The sequence below is a fragment of the Crassostrea angulata genome, chromosome 2 (genome assembly GCF_025612915.1).
Source record: "Crassostrea angulata isolate pt1a10 chromosome 2, ASM2561291v2, whole genome shotgun sequence".
Lineage (NCBI taxonomy): Eukaryota > Metazoa > Mollusca > Bivalvia > Ostreida > Ostreidae > Magallana > Magallana angulata.
This window is the reverse complement of record NC_069112.1, coordinates 4584422-4598515: the sequence shown is the minus strand read 5'-3', so window position 1 is coordinate 4598515 and position 14094 is coordinate 4584422. Positions and strand designations below refer to the sequence as shown.

Below are 14094 nucleotides of genomic sequence, written 5' to 3'. Positions count from 1 at the left end.
GCATTTATAGGTCAAATTTGCAGTTGTTTACAACTTACAGCGATCGGCAGTAAATGTCACTCTACATAAAAAATCAACCTCCAACTCTACAATTTTTCCTAGTGTTGCTATATTCTTTAAAATATTCCCTCATTCCATCATTTATTTTGAAAAATAATAGTTTTACTACAAAATGAGAATTGTCACATACCTGAATTCAGCCAATCGCGTAACGCCTACCCATTCATTCCTTATTACAACGTTCTATAACTTTTCTCTGATGTAAACATCCGGGGGTTTGTTACTCTTATTCCATAAGGGGCAATGAAATCCCAAACGAGGCTCCGTAGATTTGCACTGGCTGACAATATAGGTGACAAAATGAATGTTTACATGGTAAATACCTCGGAGTTTTAAACTTTTCAAAGCATATTGAGCACACTGTAGCATCATTGACTGTTAAAGTCCCTGACAGCGAGGTCGCCATTTTTTTTAGACGTTCTTCTCATTGACGCTCACTTCAAACCGAAAGTTAGAAAAAACCGTAGTGTATTGTCTTCATCTTTTGAGTTTGTTTCTACAATAAAACAAAACAAAGCAAGAAAGTTACACATCTCTAAAAAATAAAATAAAAACTGTTTCATTGTGTAAAAATACCTACCTGTTGTCAGAAGTGCCTTGACTTGATCCGAAATAAACATACACGGTACTAGCGTGAACAGTTTGGGACATAATCAGATAGACTTCTTTAAATCAAAACATAAATATTTCATAACTCTTCATTAGTTATCGTTACTAGTGATTATGAATTACAACCTATAATGATTTACTGATTTGATCTTGCTTGAAATAGTACATAGTAGTTTTGATGTCACTATGTGGACAGGCCATAAAATGTAATTGTGTAAATGTGGTGTGAATTTCAGTGACATGTTGTTGTGACGTTTTTTGTATTTTTTCTAATTTTGCTTTTAATTTTTTTATCCCTTTATTCACTGGTACTTGCCAAGTTTTTTGTTCGGACCAGTCGACGTTAAAATCTGGAGTTCGGATAATAAGTAAATGTTTGTCCACTGTTTAATCAGTCGTCGTAATTTGAATTAATTTATAAGTATATTTAGTACATAAATAAAACCCCGAGCAATCGGTTTTTTGGTATACAAATTAACTTGACACACCAAAGTTCTACGGTCTTGCTTGTGTATATAAAACCGAGTCCTAATTGCCAAAGATCTTGTTCGTTCTGAAAACTATATCATTACCTTGCTGACTATTTCAAAACCATTTTGCCTGCCTTATTTTGCAGGTGATAGATTTGTCATTTAATATTTACTAGTGTTATAAAATATTGGCGCTTCTGATTGGTCAAAATTATGTTAAAGATATGCATAAAAACTATTTTACCGGAACGATCGCGTCTCTTTGCATGGTTATGTAATTATGCCTAGTTGCATATTCCAGCGATTTAACTCACATTAAAACCAGTTTTAACGATTCTTGCTGCACAGTGAATAACATAACAAGCCATCGCATGTATAAGTTTATTAGTAATGTCTAAGTTTCTCAGTATTTTTCTAAGTTTATCAGTACCGTCGGTAAAAATATCAGTATTTGTCTAAATTTATCACCAAAGTCAGTTCATTGTCAGTAAATGTCTAAGTTTATCAGTACAAAATGGGAATTTCAGTACTTTTCTTGCGCAGTAGCGTTAGTATCGAATAGAAAATTCAAACCATCGATCACATGAGTACATTTTCTTATTCTGATCAAACACCATGCGTGCGCCCTATTTGCTGTAATTTGCGAGCAAATATTTCCTGCAGACAATAAATCGCAATAAACATTACCTTTGATGAAAAACTCTTTCAACTTATTCAGTGCAACAGATCTAATTTCATAGTGTAGGATTCGAAGGGATTCGTAAAGTTTTACTTCTGCTATTGCCGTCAGCTTAGTTAATTTTGTCCATTTCAGTATTTTCGTAGAAAAAAATTGTTATATGTAATTGAGTAAAAAAAGTCTCTTCGACACCAGTTATTCGTCTTTACTGAGACCAACTTTACCATTTATTCTGTGTTATTTTCTGTTTTTCTCTGCTCATTTTCAATTTCTGTTTAATTCACGTAAGAATAGATATGTTCCTTATTTTTAGTTGCAAGACCAGTTAATTCGTTTTCGATACATTTTTCCGTTATTTTATGTTGCTCTTTTTATGTAAACATAACGATTGAATGTAACAGGTTTAATGCTCATAGTATTTAACAAAGCGGGTGCAAATGCAGTGCAATTCGTCCATCACTTACTGATTTGATGATTTTTTATTTAATCGAGGTTGTAGAGTAGACGTTTTAGTTTTATTTCGTTCATTTTGTTTAGGAAGGATATATTCCTTTATTGATCATCCATGCTTTGTAGACGGCATGGATATTTTATCCAACACGTTCAGAATGAAGAATGTTTTAAACGACCGTGTATGACGAAACCACTCTAACTTTAGAATTTCGATTGAAGTTGATTTGTTATAAAGTCTTCCTCGTCGAAGGACATTTAATTACCAAAGACAAACCAGTGATATGTTAAGAAATTTTTTTTGTCTATTAACGAATTATTCGTTATCAATTATTTTATTTGTCGTTTAAAAAAAACTGTTGATGTTTTTAATTCAATGGAACTTCAAAATAGATCAATCTTGCATTATTTGAATTACAGAAATGCTAATGTAGCAAGACATTCAGTGAAAAATTTTCAACCAAAGGAGATAATGTTCAGCTTTGTCATGGAAGCTAATAAATGAACATACTACTTTTAAAAAGATCAAAATATTTAACCTAGAAGAGAGCAATATTTCACTATATAGGGAGCTTTATGCTCTATTTCTATAAACATTCAATGTAAAACCTTCATATTCATCCTTTTAATTTCAATGGATAATACAAATGGTTATATAAAGACATTCTGTTTAGACATTTGAATGCGTGTAGGCATGAAGGTGACTTTCTAAAATTTAAACATTGACGCCAGTTGCTAACAACATGCACAATGTATATACAAATATTTGTGTGGAGTTATTGAGGATGGAAGTTCATCTCGTTCGTTTGACTGTTGTTTGAATGGTTAACACGAGTTATTGATATTTTTGGATTGTTTTATACATTTAAAGGATATCAGAAAATATTTAAGTGCTTTCATTTCTTGGTTACTGTCCGTTTACAGATTTGAAAAATAATGGCGGCTTCATTGGATAATACACATGCAGTATCTGATGGTGGAAAATGTTCGATTTGTTACGATCATTTCAAAGCTCCGAGGTATCTACCCTGTAAACATTCATTCTGTCATGATTGTTTATATACTTATATTGCAAGTCACTGCAATTCTACGGAGTCACGTTTGGGTTTTCATTGTCCAATTTGTCGTGTATACATTCCTAACACAAGAGCTACTGACAATCCTAAAGAATGGGCAAAGTGTTTTCCGGAAAATTTCGTTCTTGAGAAATATGCACACAGCTCTGATAAAATATTCTGTGAAGCTTGTCTACGTGAGAGCGAAGAGGAAGACGCAACACATCTTTGTTTTAATTGTAACGAAAAAATGTGCAAGAACTGCACAAAATACCACAACAGAGGAGCATTAACACGTAACCATCAAGTATCTTTATTAAGTGAAATAACCTCTGCGGACTTAGTTCCTGATCAAATAAAGGGAGAGTTTTGCGTCCTTCATCAGGATATACCAATTACATTATTCTGTCAAGATCATGAAGAACCTTGTTGCACAATGTGTGCTAGTACTTCACACAGAAAATGTCAACGTGTTGAATCGATAGAGGAAGCAGCAAAAAGAACAATACAATTATTTGAACAAGAAAGCTTTTCATTGCTTGTAGAAGATCTTGAGATTATCCAGCACAAACTTTTAGATGCTAAATGTGATCAAGAAAAGATTGTTGCACAAATAAAACATAGAGCAGACACAATTTCGACAGAAACTGAAAAAGCGTTTGACCAAGCTATAAAACATTTGCAGTTTCTCAAAAACCAATACCTGATTAATATGGAAAATGGACTTAAAAATAGCAAGGAAAAAATAACAAAAAATATAAACACGTTATTGGATGGTTTCCAGTGCGCTTCTTACTGCTCAAAGGGTATAGAAGATTCCAAAAAAGCTGAAAATACGACTGAGTCGGTTGTAAAGTATCATGAAGCAAAAAAATGTTTTGATCGATTGAAACAGGTTGAATTTTCTCTAATGAACGTTCGAATTGAACAACAAAACCCAGACATATGTAAAAATGTCACCAGTGTTGAAAGTCTTTCTGGTGTAAGATTTGTAGAAACTGCAAGAAATGTCAAGACTCATTTAGAGAAAATGCATTTGCGATTGATCTCCGACGTTGTACTAGGAGATAAAATTCTTCGAGATGGGACATTTCTTTCCCAAGGGCAGTTCATAATTTCAACCGCAAATCATAATAGCAAGAGCGGGGAATTTGGCAAATGTGTTATTTACGACAAATGCGGTAAATATTTGCGCACAATAAGCACATTATCGTCTCCCTTTGGAATTCTCCACGACGTTTCGGACATAAAAATAGTATTTCCATCTAAAAAATATATGCAAGCAGTCTCATCGCATTCAATTTTTTCTCTTGGCTCAAAACCTATAAAACTTCCCAATGAGCCATATTGTATTACACGGCTCCTCCATTATTTATATGTGGCATGTAATGATAAAATAATAAAAATAAACAACTTTGGAAGACAATCTGCAACATTTGACACGGGGCCTTCAGTAAAGCACGTCACTAGCACATCATCAAACATAATTTACAGCAACAGGAAGACCAACGAAGTGGTCGCAATTGACTGTCAAGGTACCACCGTGTGGAGATACAGCAGTCCCGGTCTCCTGTCTCCGTGTGGACTGAGTGTGGACGGAGATGATAACATCTATGTGGCGGGAAAAGAGAGCGACAACATCCATGTGTTGACCAAAGACGGACGGTGTGTCCGGGTGTTCGAGGACATCACCAGACCAGACTTTATGAAAGTGGACAAGGAGAGAAAGATGTGTGTTGTGGGCAGTATGAGGAAGTATGTCAAGGTATATGAAATGCTGTAGTCATGGGGTATTGCTGATTAAATTAAAGTTCTAGGTAATTGAACTTTAGAAGATTTGGTGAGAGTTTAACAATTATGGAATACTAACTGGCGTAGCCATGCATTCTTGGAGAGCATAAGGAAAAGAAAATAGAAAAAAAGAAAAGAGTCTGGATCTCGGCAAACCAGTTTATTCCAGTAAATTGAGAAATAAAGTTACGGATAATAATTTATTTACATCATACGCAATTGATTCTGAATGCCAATCTTATAAATAAATAAATAAATAACATGTTTGCTTTTAGTGAATGTAAAAGAAACTTTGTATGTGCATGTCATGTTATAATAATGTTACTTATTCTTACTTAGTATATCAACAAGTGGATGTTATTGCTAAGACACTCTGTTTTCTTTTGTTCAAGCGTATGATTCTTGAATCAAACATGATAAAGGTTGAACGGAAAGGGCTTATGACTTTATGTATTTAACGACGGAGAGCCAGATATAGATATCCTGAAAGGAAACATAACAGTCCTCAGGATTTAGCATTCGTTTCCATTTTAAATTGATTGGAAACATAATTATTTTTCAATTGGAGAAATAAAGAAAACAATCAAAAATTACATCGCCTTCCCTGTTTAAGTGTGAGAGTGTATTGTGGATCATTCATATTTTGTAACTTGATTTGATCTCCAATAAGTCACGTTAAGTAAAAAGTACGCGTCTAGTAGTATAACGCTAAGAAAGACTGCCATTGCTATTTCGTTCGGCGAGACCATCTCTGTTGTTCTCAATCTGATTTTACAAGTTTAATATAAGTTTATTTGTTGTTTATTCAATAAGATTCATTGAAAGTCTGTCACAGCTAACTTTAATTTTAATTTTTTTCTAATTGTATAACCATCAAACAGATCGGATGAAAAAAGAGAAAAAATAGAAGCGTGATGTTTTCAAAGGTTGAATTGAACATCATAAGTGTTCAAAACTTTATGGATTGTTTCTATTGCGCTTAATTGCCCAAACTTTATATGTAAACAAATTTGTTTGAAAGAGACTCTTGACCTAATTGACATTTTTAGAGAAAATAATCCCACAATAAAAAGATACATCTGGAGAAAAAGAAACCCAATTAAACAAGGAAGACTTGATTTTTTTTCACAATCTTTTTTATCTCTGGCTCCACAAATATAGTTCAAAAATAGTTATCGATCAGACCATTCACCAGTAGTATTAATTTTTAAAACAAATGAATTTAAGAGGGGTAAAGGATATTACCAATAAATTATTTCTTACATAAACTTAAACTTATTGACTCTCCTAAATGCTCTTTTTGTAAACAAGATTCTGAAACAATCAGTATCTTTTTGTAGAATGCCCATTTGTAAAATAACTATGGAGTGACATTGAAGAGATATTTTTAGAAACTGCAGGGTGTCTCTAATTTTTGACAAGCAAGCATACTTTTTGGTAAATTTAAAAACCACAATATGTATATTTAATTTAAACATATTTTATTATCAAATGGATTAGGCAACAAGAACAGCCTATATAAACCCTCTTCAAGTATGTATAGAGTACAAAACCTGTTAAGCTTTATCATAAAACATTATATTTTCACTTGTAGACTTAAAAAAACACCCAACTTTAAATGTGTTGGAACTCAACAGAAAAATTGAAAACAGGCATCTTGTGGAAAAATATTTACTTTTAAAAAATTGTGAATTTGAAAAATTCGAAAGACACTGGGAGAATATCATTGAAAGAATTTAGCCAAGTTTTCACTATATCCCCAACTATTTGTAAACAAAATGTAGGATGCTTTCTAAAATAATTAATCTTTCAAATAAGCAAACCCTGATAAACAGCGATGCTGCAAAGCAACCATTGCCCCATCAGCTATTTTCTTTCCCCTTTCTGCTTTCTCATCAATAAAAATATATACATGTACATGTTAAATATGATGTCCATGCTGTTGCTTGTAAATAATATAATCACATATTTGAAAATCATGAAATTTAGGCTATCAATTATAAGTTGGTGTGCATGTAATATTTTTTATTTGTTTTTCTTCTTTTGTTTGTGTTTATATGCGTATTATTTCACTTAATGTGTTCTGTACTTTCTCACTGTCACTAAAAAAACCCCGAACTTTCACAGTACTGTGAAGTATCATAAATCTATTCTTGCATGTATATTGTATGTAAAAAATATAGAGATTCCCCAAAAAATGTAGTATGTAAGAAAGCTGTGAAAGTCATGAATAAAATAAGTAATAAAAAAAAATTGTTTAAAAGTGTTGAAAATCAAAAAAAGAGGACATGTAAAACAGCGTTTATATGTTGAGTATACGGTTTAAGATGTCCTCGTTTTTTTTTCAAATTTCTCGATACTTCTAAGCAAAAACAGTTATGAAAAATCTTGATACAGTTCTTAAAGGAAAACAAATGTTAACAAATACACTCATTGTTTTGTTTTCTTCAGGGTTCGAAAATTGTTGGTTTTAAATTCCCCCGTACTCTTAATTTTGGTCGGTTAAGACATGAGTCTAAGCTACCTAACGCATTTTTTGTCACCTTTCGAATAAAAATTTAGCTTGTAATTTTATTAGTGTTATTTATTGAAAAGTGACAACAGAGTTAAGGTTTTTTTCTATTTAAAATTAAGTCTGCAGGTTTTTTAAATTTCCGTCAGCAGTGTTGAACCATCTTTCAAACTATATTTAAAGAAAAATGCAGTTCGTGTTTAAACAGCAACACCAATTAATTCCTTAGTGTATTTAAATTAATTAAAATCATCTGCAGGCATCTACTACCATCTTAACAAACTTTATATAGTCATATGATATCACAAAAAAAATGCGAAAAGGGTTCATACAAATATTGTGCTACTGAATACTTTTTAATGGTGATATTATCATGCAAACAATTCTATTCTCACGAAAAACTTTGGTAATAATCGAATTTTCGAATGAAAATAAAATATGTACCACTGAAATTTCTTAATTTTATGAGTAATCAAATCGAATATTCGGTGGCATCTGTGTTTCTGTTATTTTTACCATATGTTATTTTTTGATCGAGATAAGTGTTTATGTGATGAAATGCGTACATGATTTAAAGAACAGATCCACCTACAAAGAGGTTTCTACATGGAAACTTCGCTATCCTTTCCCAAGATGAATTTTACAATATATTTGTATTGTGGAATATGTTACATTATATAAATAGTGCCTGTTTGGGAGGGTAACAGTTGAAATTGACACCCCGAGAAAACCATTGTCAACCGACGCGAAGCGGAGGTTGACAATGGTTTTCGAGGGGTGTCAATTTCAAGTGTTATCCTCCCAAACAGGCACTATTTATTTTGTTATACTGAATGTCTTAATTTTTAAGAAACTTTTACTGCTTTTATATAGGAATAACGTGAATTCTACAGCGAACCGTACGTGCATAATTTTCGCGCATGTAACATTTTTTAATATTACCCGTTGCTAAGTGCGTTGCTAACGCCAAGGGTAATAGAAAATATTATTAACTGCGTCTTAACCAATCAGATTTCAGTATTTAACATGAAAGTATAACAATAAATTTTATGCTTTATTTTTCTTACCTTGTTCCACTAAAAGTGCGTAATGCTGTAACGAAAATGAAGGGTCCTTATAAGTCTCTAAATGTAGATTTCAATATACAAAACAAGACAATGTTACTTGTTATCTGATTAAATGGTAGTGTGTTGAACTGTAAATGCATTTAATGGCAACTGTAGACTTATGTTTGTGTTAGTTTTAAAAATTGTTTAGAAAAAACCATGTATCAATTAAATGTATAGCATTCTAGAAAATAAATTACTTTTCATCAAATTGGTTTTTTTTAAATAAAACTTTGTGTAAAATAAAAATTAAAAATAATATCAAAATAAAAACCTATGGCAATACCATTCAATAACAAACATTTTAAATCTAGTTTGAATGTTTTTTTTTTCACTTTCTGATTTGATCTCCCTTGAGATTTCAAATATACGGAAAATAAAAACAATAGCATAACAGAGGAGTAAAATCTTTAAATACAACGTAAACAAAACATTAATGAGTAATTTTCCCTTTTTTTTTAATTTTGATCCTATCTGCGCACACTATTAGCTTCCCTGTATACGTGTTGATAAGACTCCATTTTGAGAGAGACTTAAAAACAGGTATTTATTGTAAATTCTGTAATTGATGATTTTTGTTTTTGTTTTTATGTTTATTTAGCTTGTTGAAGGTTGTTTTATTTCTTTCAGACAATTACTATATTAGGCACCTGGTAATAAATCATTAATAATAATTTTCAGTTTACGTTCGACAACTCATATCATGATGGCTACCTCTCAAACGGAAACATTTTTGGTAGAAAATATTAGAGTGTGCTCAATCTGCTTTGAAAAATTTAAAACACCGAGGTATCTCCCGTGTAAACATTCGTTTTGCCACGGTTGTTTATCTTCTTATATTGTCAGTCAGTGCAAATCTACGAAGCCTCGTTTGGGGTTTCATTGCCCTCTATGTCGTGTGTACATTCCAAGTCATGGTGATCCTGAAAAACCAGAGGAATGGGTCGTTCTTTATCCGGTTAATGATGTTTTACAAAAACTGGTTGCTGAAGCCGATGAAAAGTACTGTGAACCTTGTTTAAGGGACAATGAGAAAGAAGAGACTTCTGACTATTGTTTAACATGCAATGAGTACTTATGTATGCTGTGTGCGAAATGTCATAGGAAAAGTATGGCGTCCCGAGATCACATTATAATAAAAATAAATGAAATGTTATCAATTCAGATAGTTCCCGAAGGAAGACCTACAAATGGTTGTCCTAAACATAATCATGAAACGATACAGATGTATTGCTATGACCACGAGCAGCCATGTTGTGGTTTGTGTGTTGGTACAGAACATAGGAAGTGTGAGAAGGTGGATACAGTTGAGAATGCCGCACAATGTTTAAGGGAGAGTGAACAAATGGACACCATGCTCTGCGAAATGAATGCATTTAAAAAGAAGTTATTAAAAGTCAAGACCGACGAAACGTTTAATATATCTGAAATCGAAAACGCAGTAGATAATACCGTAGCCAAAACTGAGGAAGAGGTTTCGGCTATAGTGCAACATATAGAACAATTAAAACTGGCGTATTTAGATGAACTGTTTTTATCTCAGAAGAACGGCAGAGAGCAACTGCAAAGAGAGATAGAAAAAATAGAGGACGGTATTTTCTGTATCGACAAATGTAAGGAAGAAATTGAAAAAGCACAAGGAACTAAAAACGGCGTAGAGATGATAATGAATTTTTTCACAGCTAAAGAGAAATTTCATAAGATAAAGCAAAGTAATTTCAAACGAATACAATTAAAACTTTCATCCGAGAAAAAACCATCGTGGATGAAAATTACATCAGAGATGACAAAAATTGCCGATGTCAAACTTTCCGTATTTTCCCGCCCTCTTAAACTTGACATAAGCGCTGTTGAGTTAACAAAGTTTAAAGAGTTTCCTATTGAGAATGGTAACGTTTATTCTGGTTTATTTCTGTCACGAGGGAGATTTTTGGTCGTTAAATACAATGGCGATGAAACGTGTGTGGTATACGATCAAAATTGGGACTGCATTCACGTTATCGACGGTCTTAAAAAACCATACAGTGCTGTTCAATGTAAAGAAGAAATTTTTGTGACAAACACGGTCTCAAATACTGTTGACGTGTTTTCGTCTGACGATTTTCATAAAATAAGAAACTTTCATTTAAATAGCAACATTATTAATGGGATATCATGCTGGGAAGAAAACATATATGTTGCATGTGGTAATCAAATCTTAAAAATCAATCGAATGGGACAAATAATACAGAAATATGTTGTAAATGGACGCAACATAATACACATAACAACAACAACAACAAGCGGGTTAATTGTATACTCTGATTGGAAAATTGAAACTGTGACAGCGATTAATGACGAAGGATGTAAGGTATGGAAATATCAAACTTGTAACTTGAAACATCCGAGGGAATTGGATGTTGACTCCAATGATAATATCTACATAGCCGGCAGTAAAAGCAACAATATACATGTTCTTTCGAGCTCTGGAAAGCTTATAAGGGTTATAGAAAATATTCCCAATCCAACATTATGCAAGATAAACGAATATGAAGGCACTATGTGTGTATGCAGTGGGAATAAAATTCTAAAACTCTATCAGTTCCAATCTTCTGAGTAGATTTAACAATGAATAATATCATCGTTGAATTGACAGTAGCTAAACCAGTTTAACTTAACCATGTGTATTTACTCCTTAGTTCCTAACCAGTTGACAACATTTTCGTTTTGTAAATTGTTTTTTAATTTGTATAATATCTACGAATCTATTTAAGAAATGTATGAAATGTGTTTCCTATCACCTTATTTTCAAATTACATTGGAGGTTTTTCAGAGACATTCTCTTGATTTATAGTCTGGGTTAAACAAATTGTCATCAAGCACTTGTCAAGGAATATCAAAATAAGTGTATATTTGTTCTTACAAATGAGCTAATTGATATGAAGATACAAAATTGGGCTTTTATTTAGAAGTTTAATTACATTATGATTTACATTAACGATGATACATTTGTAAGTAAACGTTCATCTAATGTTGCAAATAGTAAAATTTATTGGGTGCTGGACTGCGTTTTACAAAAGAACTTACTACACAGTCGTAAATATATTTAGTTTCATGGATTCATCTTTAATGATTTTTTTTAAAACCATTCATTTTTAGCTATTTTGACTTTCATAACTATATTCAAAAGCCATTAGAATAAAACATTGATTAGTTCGTGATAAATTATTATTTGTTAATTTGGTCGTAAGTCATACGTTCTTTTGTAAAACGCAGACCTGGCCACGATATGAGCTTAAACAATAAGTATTTTAAAAGTTAAATCAAAAATGGTTGTCAGTTTTCAAGTTGAATGAAAGATACAAAGCTCACACTTATGTTAGGGAGCAAAGGTTTCCATCGCTGGTTTTTGATAACATACGTATTTTATTAGTACAAGTTTTGTTTTCATTATATTTTTCATCTCGCTAAGAGTTAACACAAATGAACAGGTTTTTGCTAAATAGAAAACATTATTTCAACAAACCGTTGATCAATTTGTATTATATAAAACGCAAAAGATGGGGTTTTTTGAATATTGGTAAGCATTATGGGTCGATATCGGTATTTAGAAATTGCAGTCACATACGCGGAAAACGCTAATTGCCTGATTGTTTTCAAGACATAACCTATCTTCAAATATTTCTACTGGTTTTAAAGACTGTTCTAAAAAATGAAGTATTTTTTCTTCAACGTATAATTTTAATTATAAAACAATTTTTAGGGAAAATATATCTATGTTCGTTGCAAATCGTATAGAGTAAAGATTGGGCACGGGCAAGATGTTATAACGCGTGAATTACGTCATACGTTGTTTTGTGACGTATGGACAATTACCTTAATTTAGATATGTGTAGTCATTACATGGATTACTTTCCTTTATTATGCAATTTATACAAACATTGTGCATTATTTTCAAAGTGGATTTTTTCTATACAGACTTTCACTTTTATTGAGCATTCTATTATTGTGACTACATCATAGAACTTATTGAATTCAAAATAAGAATTTGAGTAGAAAGTTGACGTATGCGATATGTTCTGTTTTTCATTCTCATATTTAGAATTATCTAAACCCATTCTTTCTTTAGAAAACATATTTTACTTTTAAATGTTTAAATTTATGTGTAATGTTTAATGCATCAATAATGTTACGAATATCGCGAAAAAACTCGAGGGCATTTAATCGTGAGATAAATTTTTGAACTATAAAAGGTTCATGAAAAATTCATTTTTTGGGGTTCTCCAGTTTAGCCATGTACAATCAAACCAACATCGTGAACGTTAACACGTGCTTAAAAAAAGTAAAATGTTGCAATGATTTTTGCTTGCAAAACAATAACATGATTTTTGCTTTTATATATCACTGAAATAAGTTTCTTTCTTTATTCGTTGATACACTAAAAATTTAATGTGGATTGCTGTTGACGATTGGGAACTAATGACTGTTGGAAAAAATAGGAGGGGATATATATTAATTTTGTCATGAGATAATGCAATGATGTAACAATCAGATGAGTTTGCAAAAGAAAAGTTGTAACTTAATTTCAATATAGATAAATGTAGTCGGTAATGATACTGATACATCTATGAGATACCCGTTATAAACATGAAGCTGATTTGTAGTAGTTTTTTTAATTTATCAATTTTTATATTGTTTATTCACAATAAGTTATTGTTATTGTTATTAAGAAAACAAACTTGTTATAAATGTATCAATAATTGTCAGTTAAATGGAAGTCGGGAAGTTTTTCCGCATTGAACTTGAATGTTTGATACTGTCGCCGAAACGTTGTAGATGTTCATTGCAATTTGAAATAAAGATTGAAAGTTTGCTAGGACTCAAAAGTAGATGTCAATTATTTTCATAATTGCGTGTTTTTCTCCATGTGGAAGTTTTTTCTTGCATTATCACTGGTGTTGGGATGGTTTGTCTAGCGTCATAAAGCAGTACGAGATATTTCTGTATTACACTGCGTATTACAACGCCAATGTAAAATGTAAATAAACAACGTCTGATGTAAGGAAAAAAATAATAAATGTGCTAATCCATGAAGAAACTGTATTGCTTACTGATAACATATCATCCTATTTTTATTTAGAAAATAACAACTATTGTCAAATGTTCTCTTCTTGACTTGCACTGTACGTAGCACGAGAAGGGATAAACCTAAAGTAAACGTTTTAACGCCATAACCGAAACTTGTCAAAAATAGTTTCTTAATGTAAAATTAGTGAGAAAACAATCATTCGTTATATATTCGTGTAGAGAGTCCTATCCTGTGAATCGGGTCCCCGCGGTAAAAATTAACCCTCCCATAATGTGAATGATAATGAATGAATAA

At 31.9% G+C, this 14094-nt stretch overlaps 1 protein-coding gene across 1 annotated transcript; it reads left to right on the top strand.

The window, feature by feature from the left end:
- The first annotated feature begins 9227 nt into the window (after window positions 1-9227).
- On the top strand, window positions 9228-13784 carry LOC128170607 (probable E3 ubiquitin-protein ligase MID2). The gene is made up of 2 exons (XM_052836386.1): window positions 9228-9275; window positions 9414-13784. Exon 2 carries the CDS (start codon window positions 9436-9438, stop codon window positions 11329-11331), a length of 1896 nt encoding a protein of 631 aa, XP_052692346.1. The 5' UTR covers window positions 9228-9275; window positions 9414-9435; the 3' UTR covers window positions 11332-13784.
- The last annotated feature ends 310 nt before the right edge of the window (window positions 13785-14094 follow it).